We start from the raw sequence: 23,674 nt of genomic DNA, 5'->3' as shown, positions 1-23,674 counted from the left end.
AATTTTTTCACCTGGGATAGTTTTCTACTAAAAATTAGTTATTTTCGATTAAAAATTACTAATTTATTGTACGAATCGACGCAGTTAAAAAAATTGAATTCAAATTTAGAGAGAGAGGACTATATAGACATTTTGAATTTTTAAATATTCCTAACATTCAATGGAACAAATTTTAGCTATATCGATTTTTTTGATGATTAGCGTTATAATAATTTTTAAATTTTCGTCGATTTGTTAACAATGTAATATGTAAAGTAGTTAGCGGGGTTGATGTAAAACGTGTAGGTCACCAAGGTTACTGGAGAGAGCGTTAGTATTCAGTGAGTGTCGACGTGACATCAGCACGCGGAAATGCGATTCGATGCACCTCGTAAAAGTAACATCCAAACCACGAAATGTACCCGTATGAAGATTTATAGCTCTGCCTACAGTTGGCGCTTTAATGCGACAGACTGCTTTAATTTGCACTCTGCAGATTTCCATCCTGCAAAACACATGTTCTGAATTTCACATAAAATAACATTCCTACTTCAATATATATATATATATATATATATATGTACCGTAAATGTATATGTGGGAAAAAGAATTCTATCAATTCCTCATCCAATTTTACGTAACCAAAATTTTTGTTAGAAAATCTCCCAAAAATGTGTTAGATTCAAATTCACAGAAAATTAAAAGGCATTAAAATAAGCTGCAACGCTTATTATTTTAATCCAATTTTGCTTATTTTAATCCATTTAGGTATTAAAATAAGCAAAATTGGATTAAAATGATAAGCGTTGCAGCTTATTTTAATACCTTATAATTTTCTGTGTTATTGTATTTTCTTGGATAATTTATTTTCCTCTTCATTTTTTCTTTTCTTTTCTGTTGGTAATTTCATATTTTTTCCTCAAAATTTGGTACAAATTTCGTATCTTGATCTACAAAAAAGGTTTATTTTATTACATTTTGGTATAACATTTTTTATAACAAAAAAAAAATCAATTTCTTGCCAAAGGGATGTAGTTTCAAGGAAATGGCAAAATTTTTCAATGAAATAAAATAACATATTTCTCTGTTAGTGTATTTACATTATTTTGATAAAATAAAAAATTATGAGTGCAAATACTAAATAAAAAAAAAAGTCACAACATAAAATGAATATTTTTTTCCAGTCATAAAAATTAAAAATTTAATTTCCTTTGAAATAATATTTTATAATTACCTTGTGAAAAAATTCAAAATATTTCACAATATGAAATGAGTGAACTCTCGTATATATATATTATTTGTCACCTTTTGACAAATTTTTAATAATCACATACCCATAAAATTTTACTGACAATTAATTCTATTGATGTAAATTTATTGCCATGTTTCATATCTTTAGTTGAATTTTAATTTGTTCATATGTACATTAAAATTATCTATAGATTAAAAATTGGAATAATTTTTTCTTCATTTTAGAAATATAATATAAGAATAATATTGACTAGAAACGAACAGAAGAAGTTCTATAGTGATACTGAGTTTATAAACTGTAATACTTGAAGTAAAATTCTCCTGCGCCTGTCCTTTGCCACCTCTCGTCATTGTCTCCGCGTTTTATTATTTAAAGATTCGATTCTCGACATGAGGGAATATTAAATTAAAATAATTGCAATCTCTCAGAAATTTTCTCTTATAACATAAAGTTTTAAATAAAAATTCATGTAACTTTATGTACTTATCAATAAATAGAATCAATATTTGTTAGAAAAGGGTGAAAAATTTCACACTAAGAAATCCTTATAGAATCTACTATTTCTTATTGTAATTCTATCGTGATAATACTGTTTTTCTAGAGTCATATTTATATATATAAAAAAAATGAACTTCCATCATTCTTATTTTTACATCAATAAATTTTTACTCTCAATCATTGGTTTATGGCCTTATCAATCAAAAACTGAAAAAATCATTGGTCAAATTTTTGTACTCATTGTTTGGGCTGGACATATTCCTTCTACGGTATTTTGTTCGACACTAATGTAACTTTTTGATTTTAATATTTTTTTTTAATTTTAAAAAATTTGAAATAAAATTCTGTTTAAATGAATTTTTTATAAAAGGCAAGACGTTTTGTTGTTATTTGGGGTAATGAAGATGAAATGATAGAGTCTTTTGTTATTTACTTTACCGCGACACTTGGAATGGTCAAGCTTTGGAATAGTCTACATAAAAATAATAAGGTGCATTTTAAAGAATTATATATAGGGCAAAAAATAATTAGATTAGAAAATACAGTATAAAAAAAAAAATGATTACCCCATCAAGTTAGGATTTTGACATAACCTTAAAAAATGACCACAACCATAGAAAACATAAAAAAAATAGCCTTAGAGTCACTGAAATCGAATCCGCTGTCCATTTTACCCCATCACGTCAGGATGGGATATTTTTGACATAACCTCAAAAAATCATCAAAGTTATTTTAGAGACCTTGAAAATATGCGATAAACATGTTCTGACTTTCAGGCAATTTTTTTTTGTATGGCTGTGATTATTTTTTGTGGTTATGTCCAAAATCAAGACGCAATGGGGTAAAATGGACATCGACCCCAAAGTTCCAGATGAAATTTTTTTTTCTTTTTTTGTTGTGATATTTAATAGCTTATTTAAAATAATTTTATAGATGAAACAACTTTTAGAAAAAATCAATGCCGATTGGAATATTTGGTCAAATGAACCGGAATTTGAAATTTTGGAAAAATTTGCTGAAGAGGGGAGAAAATTTTCTTTAATTTATGCGAGTAAATATTATCAGAATGATATTATCAGATTATAATGCTATTTTAGAAATGATAAAAATTAAATTTTAAATTCTAGTTGTAAATAAAAATAATTTTTTTTTTTTTTTTTGTTATTTTATTTTCCATATAGTTGCGTTATATTGCTCAGTATTATCCTATACTTCATTCACACTTTCGCCACAATTACTCGACACTTTTATGCCATTGCCAAATGGAACAAGGGAAAAAAAATACCTACTACCCGAAGATTTTGGCACTAACTCGGAAAACTATTTCTACCTCATTTTTCTTGCTGACATGATAAGTATTTTTGTAAACTTTACAATAACAGCCAGCGTAGATTCCATGTATGTAGTTTATGTTCAACATGCTTGTGGAATTTTTTCAGCCATTGGGTGAGAATAAAAGTATAATAGTTTCAAAAAAAAAAAAAATTTAATTTTTTTTTTTGATTTAGAGAAACTTCCTTTTTTTATTGTTAGTATTTAATTTTAATATGAAAAATTTCCCTTTTATAGGCAACGATTGGAAAATATAAAATTTGACTGTAATGCTAACGATAAAAAATATTCACGTGACAATATTTCACGAGAAATTTTCTTCTGTGTTCAACAACACAAAAGCGTTCTGAAGTTAGTAATTTAAAATTTTTTTTTTAAGACAATTAGAAATTAATTTAAATTTATTTTATTTAAAGATATACGGAGGACTTGGAAGATACATACACTGTGTACTTCTTTTTTTTAATATTAATAAATATGATTATTTTAATCGTCAACGGAGTTCAGGTAGAAAATTATATGTATATGTAGATGTTTGAGAATAATTATTTTTAATTTTTATTCACCCCCCCCCCAATTTTAAATATTTAGATTGTAATAAAATTTGGCGATTTTGATGATGTTTTCAAATTTGGAAATTATGCAATACTCTTAATTGGCCATCTATTGTTTAACAGTATTCCAGGACAGAAATTACTCGATCACAGTGTGACAGTATCGCAAGCAGCGTAAAATAATTTTTATATTATTTTTTATTTTTTAAATTTTTAATTAAAAATTTTAGAATCTTGTAATTTTAAAATTATTTTTATTTTTGAACCAAAGTAATTCAATTTTTTAAAAGATTCTAAAATTTTTTTGCCCACTATAGAAACATTTTTATAAAAATTAAAAGGAAAAATTATAATAGATTAAAAATTCATTTTTGTTTTAAGAGTTTTAAAATAAAAATTTTAATAGATATAATGCTTGTTGGTATGATGCAACACAATCTGTAAAAAGATCATTAATCTTCATCATAATGCGAAGTTCCAAACCTTGTAAAATCACTGCAGGAAAATATTATATACTTTCAATGGCTAATTTTAGTATGGTAAGATAAAAATTCCAAAATTAATTTTGCTCTTTAAACATCAAAATCGGTTTTGGAATGTTAAATATTTTTTTTTGAAAAATATTTTCTCAATTTATTTCTTATTTATTAAATATGTTATTAGTAAAAATAACCAAATATTAGAATTTTACTTTATAGAATAAAATATTAATATTAAAAAATATATTGAAAAAAAAAATTAATAAGTTATATTAAATTTAAGGCTATGAAAACATCATTATCTTATTTCACTGTACTACTCTCAATGCGAAAATAAATTTCAACAAGAGAACTGAAGTTTTATATTTATATTAAAATTTAAAATTATTTCTATATAAATAATATTTTGAATTTCATTTTTATATTAATATTTAAACACAAAATGTACTTGGGCATGCAACATGTATATATAATATATGTATAAATTTTATAAGTCACTAATCAATAGTGCATAATACTTTGTTTAATTATTCTTTATATATATATATTAATAATTAATTGATGTATATTATGTAGAAATATTTAATTAATGCAATGAGTGCATTTATGCAGTTCACTTAATATAATTTATTATGAATTTTAATAAAAGTTTCTTTTTTCACATTTATTTCCGATGTTCACTGTACATAAATTATTCAAATATAATTATAATATCCATATATTAATAGAAATCAATTTGTGTGATACATATATGGAATTTCAATTTTACAATTTCGAAAATTACGAAAATTTTCATGGAATGGTAATAATAATAATAACAATAATAATAATAATAATAATAATAATAATAATAATAATAATAGTAATAAAAATAATAATAATCTCTGTATATTATAAAAAGATTTTGCCGCTGTCTCCAGAATGGGTCAATTCCATATCAAGTGTAACCAACCATTGTATTAATCATGTCAAAAACATGGGTTGGTTGAACTTTATATGGAACGACCCTTATATCTACCTATATTAGTACTGGAGGGGCTACGCCCCCTGCGCGCGCCAACCCCCCTATTTTTGGCGGGAAATACAGAGAGAGAGAGATGAAGGAAGGGGGAAGGACTTACTGCTTTATTAGGGTCTTAAAACAAACATAACCTCAAAATTTAGGTCAATTTTTGGCGGAGGAGGGGAAATGAGAGGAGGGAGGGGGGACTTGCGGCTATATTCAGAGCCTTGAAACGAACATAACCTCAAAATTTAGGTCATTTCTGTCGGGGGAGGGGAGGGAACTTGCGGTTATATTCAGAGTCTTGAAACGAACATAACCTCAAAATTTAGGTCATTTTTTACGGAGGAGGGGAAATGAGAGGAGGGAGGGGGACTTGCGGCTAAATTCAGAGCCTTGAAACGAACATAACCTCAACATTTAGGCCATTTTGTCGGAGAAGGGGAAATGAGAGGAGGGAGGGGGACTTGCGGCTAAATTCAGAGCCTTGAAACGAACATAACCTCAAAATTGAGGAGGGGGGACTCCCCCCTCCTAGGTCAAGAATTCTTGAAACAGCGGAGGCGGCGGCGATATCTTTTTGTAATATAGGAAGATTAAAACGAACATAACCTCAAAATTCAATGGCATTGGGTTTCAGAATTCAAGGTCAGATATCAAACATAACCTCAAAATTCTAACGCATAGGTTTCCAGGATTTTGAGGCTATGTCCGACAAACATAACTTCAAATTCTCCTAATCAACACACTAAAAAATAATACTTACTTTCAGTTTACTTTTGACTAAAACCGTTAACATTAGAACCATTTTTACTGAATTTCAGCCTTAAGTGTATGATTTTAAGTCCTAAAATTGACTTAATCTAATTTTAAGATTAAAATTACACTAGTTTTAAGGCATTTTGATTTTAAGATGTTAATGGTTTCAGTATTTGTTTTTTGTGTGAAGAAACGAACATAACCTTAAAATTTAGATAAAATTTTAATACATTTAATACTTGCAAGCCTTTAAAAATAATTAATAATAATTAAAGTGGAAAATAATTGGGTTATAATAATAATAATAATAATTAGAAAAGCAAATATAAAATAATGTTAAAAGTTTTAATGTGGGGCATTTGATTCTTTCATGTCATGAACATATATGATTTTTCATCAATTCTTTGTTACCATTCTCTTTCTCTCTCTAATTATGTGCCATTTCTTAACTTTTGCAAAAGAATATAAACTAAATGAAACAAAGTTGTTTAGATAAATTTTATACTAAAAAGTGATAAAACTTTCTTACAAACTTTAAATGCCTTTTATACTCGTTTTATTTATTCTTTCTTATAAAGAGTAAATAATATGAAAATTTAACTTTTTGAATTATAGATTTTTATTATTTTTCCTAGATTACTATATCAATTTGCGTATATATATACAGGGTGTCCAATTTTAATCTATCAGGCGAAATAACTTTTAATCAGTTGATTTTACAAAAAAAATGTTTTAGACAAAAATTATTGTGCTCAGAGGGGGATATCCAGTGGTAAACTTGAATTTGACCTAAATGACCTAATTTAGGTCATTTCAAGGTCAACTCATTTTTTTTAAATGGAACCACCTACTTTTTATGCCGGAAATCGATAAAGCAGGAAATTGCACGTCGAAATCGTTGCTGCACTTTTTTTCGATAGATCGACCTATTTAGGACAAATAGGTCATTTAATTAGTATTGTATTTGGGGAAATAACTTTAAACTAATTAATTTTACAAAAACATGTTTCAGTCAAAAGTTGTTGTGCTTAAAGGGGAATATTCAGTGACGACCCTAAATTTGTCCTAAATGACCTTAATTAGGTCATTTCAATTTCAACTCATTTTGTTATAATGGAACCATCTACTTTTCATGTTACAAATTGGAAGAGCAGGAAATTTCACGTTGAAATCGTCTTAGTATTTTTTTCGACGGGTCGACCTATCCAGGTCAAATAGGTCATAATCAATTTCACTCTTGGTTGGGTCTAGTGTTTTTTACATAAAAATTCTTGCCCTGACGATTCCTTGCATAAAAACTTCATCTTTCTTCATGAAAAATTATTTGACATAGACTAGATCTAACCAAGGCCTTGTAGGTGAAATTAATTATGACCTTTTTGACCTGAATAGGTCGACCTGTCGAAAAAAGTACTTAGACTATTTCAACGTGAATTTTCCTGCTCTTCCGATTTGTAACATGAAAAGTAGATGGTTCTATTAAAAAAAATGAGTTAAAATTGAAATGACCTAATTTAGGTCATTTAGGACAAATTTAGGGTCATCACTGAATATTCCCCTTTAAGCACAACAACTTTTGACTGAAACATGTCTTTGTAAAATTAATTAGTTTAAAGTTATTTCCCCAAATACAATAATAATTAAATTACCTATTTGTCCTAAATAGGTCCTAAATAGGTCGATCTATCGAAAAAAAGTGCATCAACGATTTCGACGTGGAATTTCCTGCTTTATCGATTTTCGGCATAAAAAGTAGGTGGTTCCATTTAAAAAAAATGAGTTGACCTTGAAATGACCTAAATTAGGTCATTTAGGTCAAATTCAAATTTACCACTGGATGTCCCCCTCTGAGCACAACAATTTTTGTCTAAAACATTTTTTTGTAAAATCAACTGATTAAAAGTTATTTCGTCTGATAGATTAAAATGGGACACCCTGTATATATTGAAAGTTTATAAAACTTTTTTTTTTTTCACCAAGATCAAATACAATTTTCAATTATTGAACTTTTTTATGTTTTAAATTAAAACTTTGTTCTAACTGTCATTTATGTGAATGATATTAAATTGCGAGTAAATAAAAAGGTAAATTAACAATACTATGTCATTAGGAATTTGGGTTATTTAAGATGTGTAAAATTTTCTCAGTATACGAGTGAAAATTGACTTGAAATCATGTTTAGTAAAAATTATATTAATTTATTTTACAAAGAGGACACGGAAAATACAATAAAAATATGTCGTATTCTATCACAATTACTTGGTCTTTGGCCATTAAAATCATCTTCAATATTTGAAAAAATTTTGAAATTATTTCAACATTTTATTTATTATTGTTTTACATTTTTTACATATTTTTCAAGTATTTTACATATTATTTTTGTATTACATGATGTACATTCTAAATTAATTGTGATTGGTCCTGTTATATTTTGGACAATGTTATTATTGAAATACACTTTATTTTGGAAACAATGTGATAATATTGAAAAATGTATTTTTATCATTGAAGAAGATTGGAAAAATATTGAAAATTCAGAACATCGAAATGTAATGTTAAAGAGTGCTAAATTTGGAAATACTATGATAAATGTTTGCGCCAGTTTTATGTATATTGGAGGTTCTTTATATCATTTATTAATTCCATTGACGGCAAATTCAATTGTTACAATTGAAAATATAACTGTTCAACCATTTCCAAGTCCAGCTTATGGAGAATTTTTTACAAGTGGCTTTTCACCAATTTATGAAATTATCTTTGCGATATTAACATTTTCAGGTGTTATTAATGATACATTGAATGTGATTACTTTTAGTTTGGCTGCAGTTTTAATATTACATTCTTGTGGTCAGTTTGATGTTATTATTATGCATTTGAATAATCTTATTAAAGAGGCGAATGAAAGTGAAGAAAAAAATCATAAGCGTTTGATTGAGATTGTTGAACGTCATTTGCGAGTATTGCGGTAAAATGAAATTTAATTTTTCTTCTTTCTTAGTTTCTTTAAATCTTTCAGATTTATTTTTTTTTGTTATTTCTCCTTTTTTTTCAATTTTTAATTAAAAATTTTTTTTTTTTAGTTTCATTGCTCAGGTGGAAAATTTACTTAGTGAAGTATGTCTCATTGAAGTTTTGGGTTCAACAGTAATTATATGTCTACTTGGATATTATATTATTGTGGTAGGAAATATACACGAAAAAAATAATTTTCATCTGAAACAGCGATATATTTCACTAAAACAGCAAAAAGTTTTCGTTATTCTAAAGAAACATATCGCTGTTCAAGATGAAGATTTTTTTTTCTTATATAATTATATAATATTTTTATAACACCTAAAAACAAAACAACAAAAAATTTAATTTTAATGCATTAAATTTTTTTTTTAGGCTTTTAAAGAATTGGAAGTGTCTGTCATTCTAACGTACACATTTTTAATCATTTCTTTTATCTTTAATATATTTATTTATTGCCTTCTTGGAGAACTCTTGACAAATAAGGTAAAAAAAAAATGCAATTTGCTTCTATAAATTCATAATTATAATAATATTGATGAATTATTTATTAATTATATGAATTGTTTAACAGTCAATGAATATTAGCCAATCAATTTACCTGTCAGAATGGTACAATTTACCAAAACATACAATTATGGATCTTATTTTTTTAATGCGAATATTTGAGAATCCAACAAAAGTTACTGTTGGAAAATTTGCGAATTTATCATTAGATATTTTTATATTTGTAAGTATAATTTGAAACAATTTTCTTTTTTCATTATTTTATTAATTAAAATATTTGTAAATTGCATTTTTTTAAAAAATAATTTTCTATTTTTTTTTTAAATTTTAGATAATTAAAACTTCCGCTGCGTATTTTAATTTCGTGTGGAATGTAACTCAGTGAATAAATTTTTCTCAATTGAAATATTTATATAATGTAAAAATAATAATCAATGTTGTAATATAAAGAGAAATAATTAATAAATACAACTAATGGGGAGTTAAATTATTTTCTGTTTTTTTCAACTAAAATTGGAAGTTATTATTATTAATTTATTCGACCCTTATTCTGGCTTTTTGAAGTGAAAACTAGAGATATGAAATTTTGTTGAAAGTCAGAATAGAGAGTAGTAAAAAAAAACATCATTATTTTTTTGAGTAATGTAAGATGAACAATTTTTTTTCCCAAAAGAAAATTATTTGATAGTGTTTTATTTATAGTAAAATTACTTTGTTAGTGAAAAAAAAAAAAATTATATATTTTTATAGTAGAGAATTATATTTAATAATAGAAAAATAAGTTTGTGGAAAAATAAACATTTTTTTTTCAAGTAAAATATATAATATTTTAGAAAAATAAATAATAAGAGAAAAATAAAAAGAAAGTCTTATGAAATTTTCTACTAGAAGAAAACGTTTGTGGTTGAACGCATTTTGGTTATTTTAACCCATCGCATACTTGTCTTGACTTTTACGGCTGTGGAAGTGCACCATTTGTGAGATTTACTTCGGTTAGATCTCAGGGAGGAAAAGAACGAAACTCTCGTGCGAACATGCTTGGCAAGCCTGCCCTTTTTCTGTATTTCTGCAAATAGAAATTTCGATCTTTTCCCCCCTGCCATCTTCTTACAAACAATTTCAATTCAAAAACTTTTACATTAAAAAAAAAAAAACAAAACAAAACAAAATTCTAAAAACAAAAAATAATTAGTATTTAATAAAAAAATTACGTTTTTTTGAAAACTCATAATCAAACTTTTCAATTGTGCCATAGATCGTTATTCCGTTGAGCTCTTCTTATATTCCAACCTCTTATATTCGAGGTTAAATCGATCTTCTTTGAGGCAGAAAATTGCACAAGTTTCAGCTTCTATCGTTTCAGAGTAATAAACGAGTACGAATGAGGCCGATAAGAGAGGAAGCGACTTTGTTTTTACGAGTGGGATTTCTCTTTTTGCGAATGAATTGGAAGGGAGGCGAGTATTTTTGGGCAAAAGCATATACTGACAGCTGGAGACTTGAGAAAACATTCTGTGTTCGCGAAAAACTAACAACTTTTCCCAACTCCTCTTTGCAAAATCCCTCTTCACATCTTTTGCGTTAACGTATAATTTTTTTTTCCCTCAATGCAAAAAGTTCATTTTTTTTATATTAAAAAAAAGAAATCATTAAATTATTCACCAAATAATTGCAAAAATTTAGAATTTTTAAAAATAAGGTCAAAAAAGAGAAAAATTTTTTTTCTACTGTTAAAGCTGAGATGATATAGAGGGGAAACAATTAAGAAAAAGGTTTGCGTTAAAAAAAAAATTGTAAAATTCTTTGGAGTGAAATAAAGTAGTCGTATAAGTAAACATGAATTAACGTTTCCTGACATTAAGGATTAAAGCTTAACGACCTTGAGTGGAATTTCTCGTGCCACTTGGACTGTATTCAATGTTTGGCTTGGAAGCAATACAACTCGGAACTTTGTAGATTGCAAAGCACTATACTTTAGTTTTACTTAGACATTTAATGTTTCATGCTTGCGACTAAGGAAAGAGAGAGAGAGAGGGGGGGGGGTCAACTTCTCGTCCACGATGTACAAAGCGATTCTTGAACAGCTCGCTCGCATAACCTTTCAGGTAAAGTGGATTAAGCTCTTATCGCGCATATACCATGTTAATGAACTTTCTTAATGCCTCTTTGGAGGTTCTAGTTGTTCTCTTCGTTACTTTCTCAACTATCGCAAGGCGCGCACCATTTGTGACTAGACATTATTCTCGCATAAGGTGCCTGACCTATATATTGACATAACCTCAAAATTGCTAACGATTTATCACATTAGATTAAACCGATAAGTGATAATTACACAAAAAATTAAAAGGCATTAAAATAATCTGCAACGCTTCTTATTTTAATCCAATTTTGCTTATTTTAATACCAAAATGGATTAAAATAAGCAAAATTGGATTAAAATAAGAAGCGTTGCAGCTTATTTTAATCCCTTTTAATTTTCTGTGTAATCTAACTTGTTAGTTAGAGAAATACACTATAACTTTTATTTAAATTCGTCACAGTAGATTTAAGGTTACATTTAAATTTAAAAATTTTTAAGTTTAAATCAACTTCTGTGACGAACATAAATATTTATTATGTACAATTAGAGATTAGAGTGAAAATTGCGGCTTGATGAGAATCTAAAGAGAGAAAAGAAAAAGAAAGGAAAAAAATAAGAGAACAACCTAATCCGCCTCACACGTGCCAGTGGATAATTTCTACCTCGTTTGCTGAAGCTTCGAGAAATGTTCTGATAAGAACTGGTAGATTTCAACCAGCACGCTTGAAACTTAACAGAACAGGGATGAGGCAGTAATTGTATTTGCATAGATTCGTGATCGGCTTTTGTTTCACAGATTAACGCTTCGTCCATTTACAACTAGTGATTAGAGACATTTTCATTTAGAGTATTCACAAAACCAGATTTGTCCAAAATGCAACGACAAAATGGGAATTTATAATCGTAAAATTTAAGCGAATTTTAATAATCCCCTCATTACTAAATAATTTAAAATTCAATTTTATCAGTATTAAATATAATAAAAAATTAAAAAAAAAATATGCCTAGTTTGCAATAAACTTGCGTTTAACAAAAAAAAGAAAATATTTATTAACTCAAAGAAAAAGAAAGCTTTTAAATAAAAATCGTTCTCTCTGGTATTTTGTGGGATGAACGTTAATCTGAGTTGCGTATACTCGGAGTTCCCCTTTTATTGTCATTTTCGACGATGTTGGTGGCACCCCATTGTCTTAAAGCTCACCGATAAGATATCTAAGTAGCTATGCTATTGTCTTGATACTTGCGATATTTTCCAACACCAAAAAAACGAAATTCTAATATAATTTTAAAAATATAAACCTACTTTATTCGTATACAGTTAGAATATATTGTTCTTACAATTAAAAATAAAATTTTAATTAAAAATAAAATTGTTGATTTATAATAAATATCTATTTAATAATATATATATATATTGTTTATTATTTCTAATTGTATTTAATTTTGTAAGAACGCAACTTTAATGATAGTTAAGGAAAATTCAACAGGAGTCAATATTAAATCAACGAGGGTGGATTTCAAGGAGCGAGGAACAGATCAGGGAACACTATATCTAGATGCAATGTCGCCTGGGATGCTAAACGGTTTTCAAACTTTGGATCACTTTAACTGGATAAAGGTCTTTTGGAAATTTACACTCTCCCTTTCACCTTCTCAAGCTTCCGTTCTTCGCGGTTAGGAATTACTTTACATTTCAAACCACAAATGAATCAAATAGATAACGGGGATTAATAAAAAAAAATTTCTTTTTTCTAGATAAGAAATATTCATTATTATTATTTTGTATTATTAATTTTAACATAATAATAATAATAATAATAATAAAAAAATAGAGCGGAATCAACCAGAAATATTTGAAAATGAATTAAATTTCCCTCAATAACTTTTACAAACCAGTTGTAAGAAGAGGAAATACGATGAGAAACTTGTATAAAGAAACACTAGAGAGAAAAGAGCTTTTCTTCAATACAGGTCCTTCAGTTCGTCATTCAATTTATCTACTTTTTCTCTTAGAAAAGGCTTTTGACTTTTTTTTTTTTTTGCCTATCTAGAAAGAAATACTTCTCTCACACTAAAATTTTGAAATTTTTACTAATGAAATAGTTATAATTTAATTCTTTCATTAAAAAATGTTTTTTGATCTTCAGTGAAATATTCACTGATTCTCAGTAAAAAATAAATAAATAATTCACGCAAATTTATATATAATTAAAAAAAAAATTTTAAACACTTATTAATTTTGAAATTTTTTGTTTGTTTCAGGAGTTATCCAAAGTAAGCATTTTGGAACTTATTTTTTTGTTGATATTTTTTTTGTGTGTTTAAAAAATATTTATTATTGGTGTTTTTCCTATTACATCTTGGGCTCGACAATAGTAAAAAAAAAATATAGTTTTGACAATCAAGTGATGTCAAAATCACTATACTTTATATAATGCAAATTATTTTTCGTTAAATGCATAAAAATGTTTTTTGATCTTAGTAAAAATCAGGATGTCTACTAGTCCTGGAATTTGAAAAAATGTCCTGGAATTTTAATTTTTGTCCTTGAATTTTTTATATTTTGCTTTAAATTTTCAAAAATTTCTAAAAAATTCATTAAATAAGTAAAATGAAAATTTACTTAAGTAAATAATTAATTTTTTAATAATTTCTGAAAACAATAGTTAAACTAAAAAATTTTTTATTCCTTAAAGTCATCCAATTTAATGTCCTGGAAAAATAAGAAATTTTTTCCTGAAAATTCCTGGAATTTTAATTCAGATTTTTAGTAGACACCCTGAAAATAAATAATTAACAAGGTAATTTTTTTAATAGACAAATTAAAGTTGACAAATTTCCAAGTATGATTCAAAAGCAGAAGCTAATGTACTTTATAAGAATTGGCATTAAAAAAAAAAAAAAAGAAACAGGCGCACTTTTTTTAAAAGCCAATTTCGAAGTTTTAATATTCGTTTCTCCAATTGCGAACTGAATTTATGCTCACTCGTTGGCAGTAACGTTTTCATCGTTAAAATTTATTGGCACTGCTCGCACTTTGATTTACAACTGATAATTAAAGCGTCGTAAGGCCGGTGAGAGGCTCAACTCTCCCAAGTGTGTGCGTCCCCAAAAAGAGGGATTCGGCGCTTAAATTGCTCGCGACCGAAAACTTGAGTCGTAAGTCAACGAAGCCTAACCCGCTGTCGACGTATTATTAAAGCATTCGCATTGTTTATTCCCTTTGTGGAGATCCAAGATCTTAGAAAATGTGGGGAAAAAAAAGAAAAATCACTATTAATTTCTTTTTATCATTAAATTCATTATCATGATTTTATTAAATTGAAATTTATTTAAAATATTTTCTTTTCAAATCGTAATTATAAGAAAATTAATATTTGTATCGTTTGACAGAAATGAAAACGAGAGAGGAATGAGAAAAATAAAGAAAATGAAAAGCGCAATGCGCAAAATAAATTCAAGAATAAATATATTCACTGTCGGGGATGATGCAGAGGTTAGAAAAGAGCCCTTGGCACGAGATATATTGCAAATAAGAAAATGGAAAGTCGCAGCTTCTGCCCTTATACAAAGACAGTCGCCCTAACAAAATACGTCCCTGAAACAATTTGCGGAAAATAACTGAAATTCCGTTGCGACTATATTTTTTCCTTTTATGTTGCTTTTTGAGAATTTGTTTTTACTTAATTTCACGCTACGTGATTAAAATTATTTTTGTATAAATAAGAGAAAATGATTTTAAGTTTTTAGTTAATAAAAAATAGAGTGGAAAAAATGTAGCGCTATAATTAATAAAAAAAAAGAAAAAAAAACTCATAGATATACGATAAACGAAAATAAGTGGAATTATCAAGGATAATTTATTGTTAAACCTCAGCGACACGTGAACGATTAGAAAGCTGCGTGAGGGCAACCTTTTAGGTCTTTTCACGACACGACGATCCCTCTATCTCTTTTCTGTATACATTTCTTTTTTTTTATCCTCCTTTCTCTCTACTTTCTTTATCCATTTGCCTTTTTCTCAAATGTCGACGTTGCTGATTTCGAAGGAAACAAGGGTATATAAGGACAGAAAAGTTTAGTTGCTTTTACCGCGGGAGGTAAAAGTCTAGCCACTGTATCGGTGGAGAAAAACAAGGGTGAATTACGAGGAAGCGTCCCGCGGTCACATTTTACTATGTCTTTCTTTTGTTTCACTATTCTCCTCTCCCCCTCAAGCACATTGCTAGAGAAAAGGATAATTCGAGCGATACATTTGAATTTCCCGCCATTACCCCAACTCCGTTTATCGTCCCGCGGCCATCGAGGATTTCCATTAGCTAATAACGCATTGAGACAAGCGGTTCGCCTCACACACACACACACTAACTTGATACTCTCTTTCTCGTTCCCGACACTTTTGTCTCTACACACCCGTGGGCAATCTTTTTTTTTCACTGGTCATCCTAATTTCGATTTCTGCTATTTGATTGTATCTGAGTTAGAAAATAAGAATTTAATATATATTTAAATAAAGAGAAGTATTAATTTTTGAATTTTTCTTTGTTTCAGAAGTGATCCACAATGATACCAGCGATCGGTAAGTACTTTTAAGTAACACCAACGGATATCCAAAATTAAATTACCAGTATTTTGGATCTTATTTTTTTGTTGATATTTTTTTTGCGTTTAAAAGATTTTACTATTGGTATTTTTCCTATTATCTCATCTACTCGACAATATTCAAGAAAAAAGAAAATTTTTGAAGAGGAAAAATAGTTTTGACGAACAAATGAAGTCAATATCTATATACTACATAATGCAAAGTAAGGATTCTTCGTTGAATATATAAAAGTACGGCAGAGTGAGACATTGCAAAAGGGAAGGAAATTGAAAAATGAAAGTATAAAAAATTACCGACATAGAAATCTACATTACCAACTGATGGTAAAACTGGAAAATGATAATATAAAAAATTACCGACATAGACATCTACATTACCTACTGATGGTAATGTAGATTTCTATGTTGCTAATTTTTTATATTTTCATTTTCCTGTTTTACCATCAGTCGGTAATGTAGATACGTGGGTTTCACTGTATATATAATTGTTTAATATTTTATATAATTTTATATATATATAGTAGTATTTTACAGTCGTTATGATAATAACATAAATTGATAATTTAAATGATTTGTTTTATTGTTTTCGAAACTACATCTCATAAAAGATGAAAAAATGTCATTCTATTAATGACTTAACATTTCAAATAGTAAATTTTACTGCCTATTAAACATGATAAATGTTTATTTCGAGTATGATGGATATTATGAAACTTTACAACGTCAGAATTAATTTCACGATTTCTGATATTTGATTGTATCTGATTTAGAAAATAAGAATTTAATATATTTAAATAAAGAGAAGTATTAATTTTTGAATTTTTCTTTGTTTCAGAAGTGATCCACAATGATAGCAGCGATCGGTAAGTACTTTTAAGTAACACCAACGGATATCCAAAATTAAATTACCAGTATTTTGGATCTTATTTTTTTGTTGATATTTTTTTTGCGTTTAAAAGATTTTACTATTGGTATTTTTCCTATTATCTCATCGACTCAACAATATTCAAGAAAAAGAAAATTTTTGAAGAGGAAAAATAGTTTTGACGAACAAATGAAGTCAATATCTATATACTACATAATGCAAAGTAAGGATTCTTCGTTGAATATATAAAAGTACGTCAGAGTGAGACGTTGCAAAAGGGAAGGAAATTGACAGTAAAAAGAAGAGTAAAAAGGAAAGAAGATTTTTGTACTAAACCACTTATCAAGAGTGGCACTGACTCTCTGGCAAGATAGTTGTATGTCGTGGAAGGAAGGACAAAGTGCCCCTATTCGACCAACAAGATGACCCTTCTTAAAGTCACCCTGTAGCAGACGATAACTCTCGATTCTTTAGATCGACGGCATCACTCTTTATCCAACTCCCTCTGGACACTATACACAAAGAAAATTCTCAAGTGCAAGAAAAATTATTAGCCTCGTTTCACTTTTTCCCAAAACATCAATTTTTCAATTCTAATAACGTTGCATCTACACAGTAAAAAAAAATCCTATTCTAAGATGTGTATTAAATTAAATTAATGTTGACATTTTTTTTTAACTATGTATCATGGAGAGAAATTTCTAGGAATATTTATCGTGCTGCCACCTGAAAGTGAGTGCAAAGTAAAATTCTGGCAGTTTTTACTGTGCTGCCTCTACAATCTGTAATGCAAAATTCTAGGGTCAGCACAGTAAAAACTGCACTCACTTTCAGGTGGTAGCACAGTAAATATTCCTAGAAATTTCTCTCCAATTTCACAAAAAATTCAATTTTAAATTAACTGTCCTTTAAAAAAAAAACTCTATCATATAAACCACTAATAACATAAAATCAGTAAATTATAATAATTGCTTAATGTTATTTCATTAATTAGTGACAATCATACTTTTCGTTTTGCCAGAAACAGATAGTCGTCAATTTATTTTCAATATTCATATATATATATGTGTGTAATTGTAGTAAATTGCATTTGATAATTTTCGGTTGAAAATGCGAATCAACATTTAATTTTAGTGCTTGCTGGTAATTATTAAATATATCAATATGAAATGGTGGTATAAAATATTTCTGGTCAAAATGGAGAGCTGGGTAGAGAATTGGCATTAATTAACGGTAAGCACTTAGTTTAATGGATGTATTCAATTTTAATTTATTGCTTGAAATACACGACTTGACACATGCAACTGTTCACAAATGTGTGAGAGTTTAAAAAATATTGACGAAAATTTATGAATACATTTATTATTAGCTTAATTTATGCTTGCACTGTAACAAATGACGTGTTTCCGGTCGTAAAAAAAAAACTGTTTCTGCCCTCGAAAAAAAAAAATGTTAACATCAATTTTAATAAGCAATTCTTAGAAAAGGAATCAATTTTTTCATACTATTTTATGACAATACTGTGAATTTTTTTATTTTGTTTCAACAATGTTATCAGTTATGAAAATATTCTAATGACAATCTCGATGACATTTGGTGGAATAATAGAGTAATAATTTTTTGAATTTTATTTATATAAAACGATTATGTCATTTAAACACGAGAGCAATTTGAAGGCGTTACTGAATTGGATTTGTCACTGAAATGTCCTAGAATCACGAAACTGCCACGTTTATTAAATAGATCACGTTATTTTAGATTTTACTAAAATAGTCTAAATAAATATTTATAAAAAGGAGGGGGGAAAAAAACGAAAGCAACCTATTTCTGGGAGAATTGCACATATACCATTGAAATTTATAATGAGGTTTTTCAGTATTTAAACAAAAACTCGACGTTAATCAACAGTTCATTATCTCGACTATAGTGTTTTCAGCGTAGAAGAGATAACTAATGATGGCAAGTGCTTAAATTAAGTGGCTCTGATCTCAGTTTCTGGTAGCTTGAGCCACGTTAGGCAAACTTAAAGGGGAAAGAATAATTGGATAAGGGAAGAAGAGAAGAAGGTGGTTTGAGACAAGTTGCGCGAGGGGTAAAGAGAAAACTGCCACAAGACATAGAAAAGAGGATGGGTCGAATGCCAAAAGCTTTGATATACGGATTGACTTTACTGACAAAATACCACTGGAGATCTTCTCTTAATTTCGCAAAACAATTCGCGTAAATAAGTCACTGACAATTTACTACATTTTCTCTCCACCCCTTTATATTTACCCCTCCTAACCCCACCTTTTTCCTCATCGTGGGCACTAATTGAATTATGGCAATTACCAACTCGGTGATTTGCCAGGGGGGAGAGGACCAAGATTAATGAAACGGTCTCACTAACGATCGACTTCCTGTTTCTGTCAGAAAATATCCTTTGGATTCAGCCATTCACTTTTCTCTTTATATATATATATATGAAATATAATAATTTCTCCTCTTAATTGATTTTCTTTCTTTTTATCAACATTGTATTTCTTTTTATCTTATCTACTTTTTCGATAGGTTAAAATAACTTTCTTTGTTAATTACTGTTAGAAAAAAAATGTACTATTTCAATTTAGAAGAATAATGACTAATAAAAATTATATATATACACATGTTTTGAATGTTATTTATCCTGAAGTGTCAATTGCTGTGGCCACAGATTTAATCTATATCATTAATCATAGTTGAGATTTTCGCTGGACATTTTGGATAATTATTACGAGACACGGGGTAATTAATGATTAAACTTGATTTTTATGCAATTATTGAATTTTTCATAGTAAAAATTAAATTACAGTTTATTATGTCTATAATAAAATTTCTATAAACTATATATAATGGGAAATCGACACACTAAACCGGAAATTCGTCTTCAGATTTAAAAAGTAAAGTAGCGCTCTCTAGCGAAAAAATTCCTAAGCTTTCCGCAACTTTCAGGATATTCGCGAAAGAAGAGAAGCGATATACTTTTTTTTTTTTTTTTGTTGTTGTTTGGTTTGTGGTAAGAAGGATGCGGAAAGAGGGGGAGAGGGAAGTGAACAGGAGGAAGAAACTGACGTTAAAGATAGAGGAGTTTGGTGGGCGTTAAGACAGTCCTTTACATAAGGAATCGCGAGAAATCTATAGGAGGTCCTTAGGTATGCTGTGCTTACTTGAAGGCTCAGAACTATGGAGTCTAGACTCGGGGCACGTTTTTCCCATCTTCTTATATCCCTTTTTTCTCTTTCCTCATCCCATTCAACCAACGTCTCTTCTTTGCTGGAAAGTCGATACGACATCGACCTCCAGTTTATGGAGGCGTATCGCACCCTTAGACTTTATTTTTTATTTTTTTATATCCAGAAATTTTAAATTTCACAATATTATAAAATATTAATATTAAAACTATACTTTCACTTTGCGCAAAGAAAGCACACTTGGTCGTTAAGGAAGTAATATATATATATGTATTTTATTTAATCCAAAAAATACAAATTTTTCTTAAGAGAAATAAATCAAGACCATTTTCCCCGGTATGAGAAAAAAGAAGTACAATTTGTAACAGAAAATGTCGAATGAGAATATTAGTTGTTGAAAGAAAGGAAAGAAAAAAACGTTAAAATTAACGTCTTTTTAAAGAGCCATCAAGAAATAGTGGAAGTATTTCAACAAATAGAAGTAAGGGCATATGTGTCCTGACACATGGGAAAATTAGAAGTTGGTGGCTCTTCTCGTGCGGGTCAGACTGTGTGGATAAATGGATAGAATTCAATACCGAGACTGGCATTGCTTTTGCCTCAGTCCTTATTGTCCCCTTGGGAGTTTTCCTTGGATCCGATGCTTGTCGAAATTAGTCTATATTTGTGAACCGAATTGCGAATGAGAGAAAACATTGAGAAACCTGAAGAGAGGAAAAAGAAAACAATATATATATAGAGAGAGAAACAGTGAAGAAAGAACAAAAGAGAAGACAATACCAAATATCGAAACTGTCGAGAAGGATAGTTGAAAATAAGTTGCTTTATTTTTCAAGAGGTGAGGGTCGACAATCGTCTTCCGTTTGGCCCGTTCACTTGTAATAGATATAAAGCAACTAATAAGAAAGATCGCATCTAAAAAGGATCCCCCAATTTCTTTGGTATTTCTAACTGTCTCATAAAATAATTCTCCAATGTATGTGTGTGTGGAATTTATATTTTTCTCCCTCAATCATTTTTCTTCTAAATTAACTATTTTTGTTAATATTTATTAATTTGGAGTTTTTTTTTTTTAATATGAAATGAACGAGGATCGAGAGTAGATGATATTAATTTGTAACAAGTCGTGAATAATTGGAGGAAAATTTTGGTGTGTCCTTTCAAGTGAAGGAGCTCAACGCTTATTCTATTTGCGTACTTAATGAGCAGTTGCCTGAGTATTCGGTAATCAAGCGAACAAAGGACTTTTGGCCACGTCGAGGGTTGTTTAAGCTCCTTGGTTCCCCGTGCAGGGACACGATGTTCCCGTCAACTTTGTTGGAACATCAACATCGCTGTGTAAACAGCAACTATTTTGTTCCCCAGTGTTCAGCAATGCTCTAACCGATAAGGACCAACTCCGACTTTGGAAAATGACCTTTGAGGTAAAATTCATTGTTCACGACATTCTCGACTGTTTCTACAGTACATAAGTGATTCTATATATAGTAATACCTTCAATTTGCAATTAACGGCTACTATCGATAATTTTCTACACTACATTAAACTTCCATTTATAAGTAAACAAAATTTTATTTCTCAAATAATCATATACATTTTGCTGAATTGCAAAAATTGATAAAAAAAAATATATATAATATATATATATCGAAAAAGCTGATGTTTCGAATAATAAAATTTTTCTCAAAATAGCTAAATAAAAATATGAACAATGCGGGCCAATCTTCATAAATATTATCAGCCGTTTCGGTTATCATTTTTATAAGAGGAGAAAGAGACGATTTACTGGAAGAACCACATGACCGCATTTTCGTTTACGATCCACTCCATTTTCCCAATTTGAGATAAACGAGTCAAAGCAAAACGAACACTTTCTGCGGGTAGAGTATAAAAAAAAAAAAAAACTGTCAAAGGAAGACTAATTAGTAACGAGATACATTTTCGTTACAGTATTTCATTAAATAAAAACATAAAATGAATTAATTTTTTATAAAATAGAAAACCATTTATTGGTTTTCAATATAATTGCTAACCTAGTTCCGTCGGGGATTTTTTTTTCATATCCATTAAATGACATTTCCCGTTAGGATATGTCTATAATCAAATATCGTTATCTGGAAAAAAAATCACTTTTCCGCAATGTAATTTTTATTCATTAATTTTATTTTACTTCTTATTTAATTAAAATTATCATTGATTTAGTTTAATATCAATTTTAAATTTAATTTTTCTTTATTAAAGAGAAATTTAATGTTGTGACGAGAATAATTTCAATTTTGTAACTATTAGCAAAGACAAAAAAAAAAAAAAATATGAGACTCAATTAATTCTGATAAAAGAAAATTGTGGAGGCTTAAAGTGCCCATTACTTTTTTTTTTACGAAGAATGGCATTTTTTCATATAAACTGATCTCAGCTTTTAAGTCAAATAAATGAGCTTCATTATCGATGATTTCATGATTCTAATCGCTGAGTGGGGAGACAAACTCTTCCCTTGTTTTCCCAGTACAAATCAATTCCTTACGTCATACGGTCACTTGGCCTGTGACATTTAAAGAAATAAATTCATTAAAGCTTAGAACTTTTTATTGTAATTTTAATTAATTGTATAATTTTATATCAGTTTTTGTATATTTATAAATTACAGTAAAATCCACATTTCAAGGGACCGGAAAAAGAATCCAATGTAAACGGAAATGCAAATTATGCGAGTCCAATATACGTGGGTTACTTTGTATTAAATTAAGTTTTAATCCTCAAAATAGCAGTTTTTTACCAAGTAATAAAAGAAACTCTCTCTCTCTTATAATTGTATCAATATTATAATAAATAAATATTTTTCTTTGTAATGCGCGTTTTACAAAATCGAATTTCATTTACAAGCGCTTCGTGACCATTAGGATAAAAATTTTGAAAAAAATATAAAAATTACCGACATAGAAATCTACATTACCAACTGATGGTAAAACTGGAAAATGATAATATAAAAAATACCGACATAGACATCTACATTACCTACTGATGGTAATGTAGATTTCTATGTTGCTAATTTTTTATATTTTCATTTTCCTGTTTTACCAACAGTCGGTAATGTAGATACGTGGGTTTCACTGTATATATAATTTTATATAATTGTATAATATTTTATATAATTTTATATATATATTTATATATAGTAGTATTTTACAGTCGTGAAAATAATAACATAAATTGATAATTTAAATGATTTGTTTTATTGTTTTCAAAACTACATCTCATAAAAGATGAAAAAATATCATTCTATTAATGACTTAACATTTCAAATAGTAAATTTTATTGCCTATTAAACATGATAAATGTTTATTTCGAGTGTGATGGATATTATGAAATTTTACAACGTCAGAATTAATTTCACAAATTTCGAAATTGGAAAAGTGAAGTCGATGCAATTACGATAAGAATGTAAGAGCTTCTTTACTGCCTCTGGTCTATTTAGATAACATATAGGAGGATATAGGTATAAAATGTCTGTTGTATAAACGAATCGTCAGTCTCTTCAAACGA

At 28.4% G+C, this 23,674-nt stretch overlaps 2 protein-coding genes across 7 annotated transcripts in view; one reads left to right on the top strand and one right to left on the bottom strand.

Moving 5' to 3' along the window:
• The window catches only part of LOC127287127 (kinesin-like protein GA13060), a 375,235-nt gene that overhangs the window by 156,179 nt on the left and 195,382 nt on the right, over positions 1-23,674 (bottom strand). The gene's annotated exons all lie outside the window — the stretch shown is intronic.
• On the top strand, positions 1,812-4,180 carry LOC127287130 (odorant receptor 67c-like). The gene is made up of 8 exons (XM_051313905.1): positions 1,812-1,998; positions 2,100-2,219; positions 2,663-2,780; positions 2,911-3,175; positions 3,299-3,412; positions 3,478-3,568; positions 3,653-3,789; positions 4,022-4,180. Exons 1-8 carry the CDS (start codon positions 1,858-1,860, stop codon positions 4,161-4,163), a joined length of 1,128 nt encoding a protein of 375 aa, XP_051169862.1. The 5' UTR covers positions 1,812-1,857; the 3' UTR covers positions 4,164-4,180.

This window comes from Leptopilina boulardi, unplaced genomic scaffold (genome assembly GCF_019393585.1).
Source record: "Leptopilina boulardi isolate dan_hultmark-lab unplaced genomic scaffold, ZJU_Lbou_2.1 LbouV2_368, whole genome shotgun sequence".
Taxonomy (NCBI): domain Eukaryota; kingdom Metazoa; phylum Arthropoda; class Insecta; order Hymenoptera; family Figitidae; genus Leptopilina; species Leptopilina boulardi.
The sequence above is the reverse complement of the archived record's forward strand: the minus strand, read 5'-3'. Positions and strand labels throughout refer to the sequence as shown.

Coding starts and splice junctions, on each gene's coding strand:
- LOC127287130 (XM_051313905.1), top strand. CDS start 1,858: ATGAACTTCCATCATTCTTATTTTTACATCAATAAATTTTTACTCTCA. Junction 3,413..3,477: donor CAACACAAAAGCGTTCTGAA/GTTAGTAATTTA, acceptor TTTTATTTAAAG/ATATACGGAGGACTTGGAAG. Junction 3,569..3,652: donor TAATCGTCAACGGAGTTCAG/GTAGAAAATTAT, acceptor TTAAATATTTAG/ATTGTAATAAAATTTGGCGA.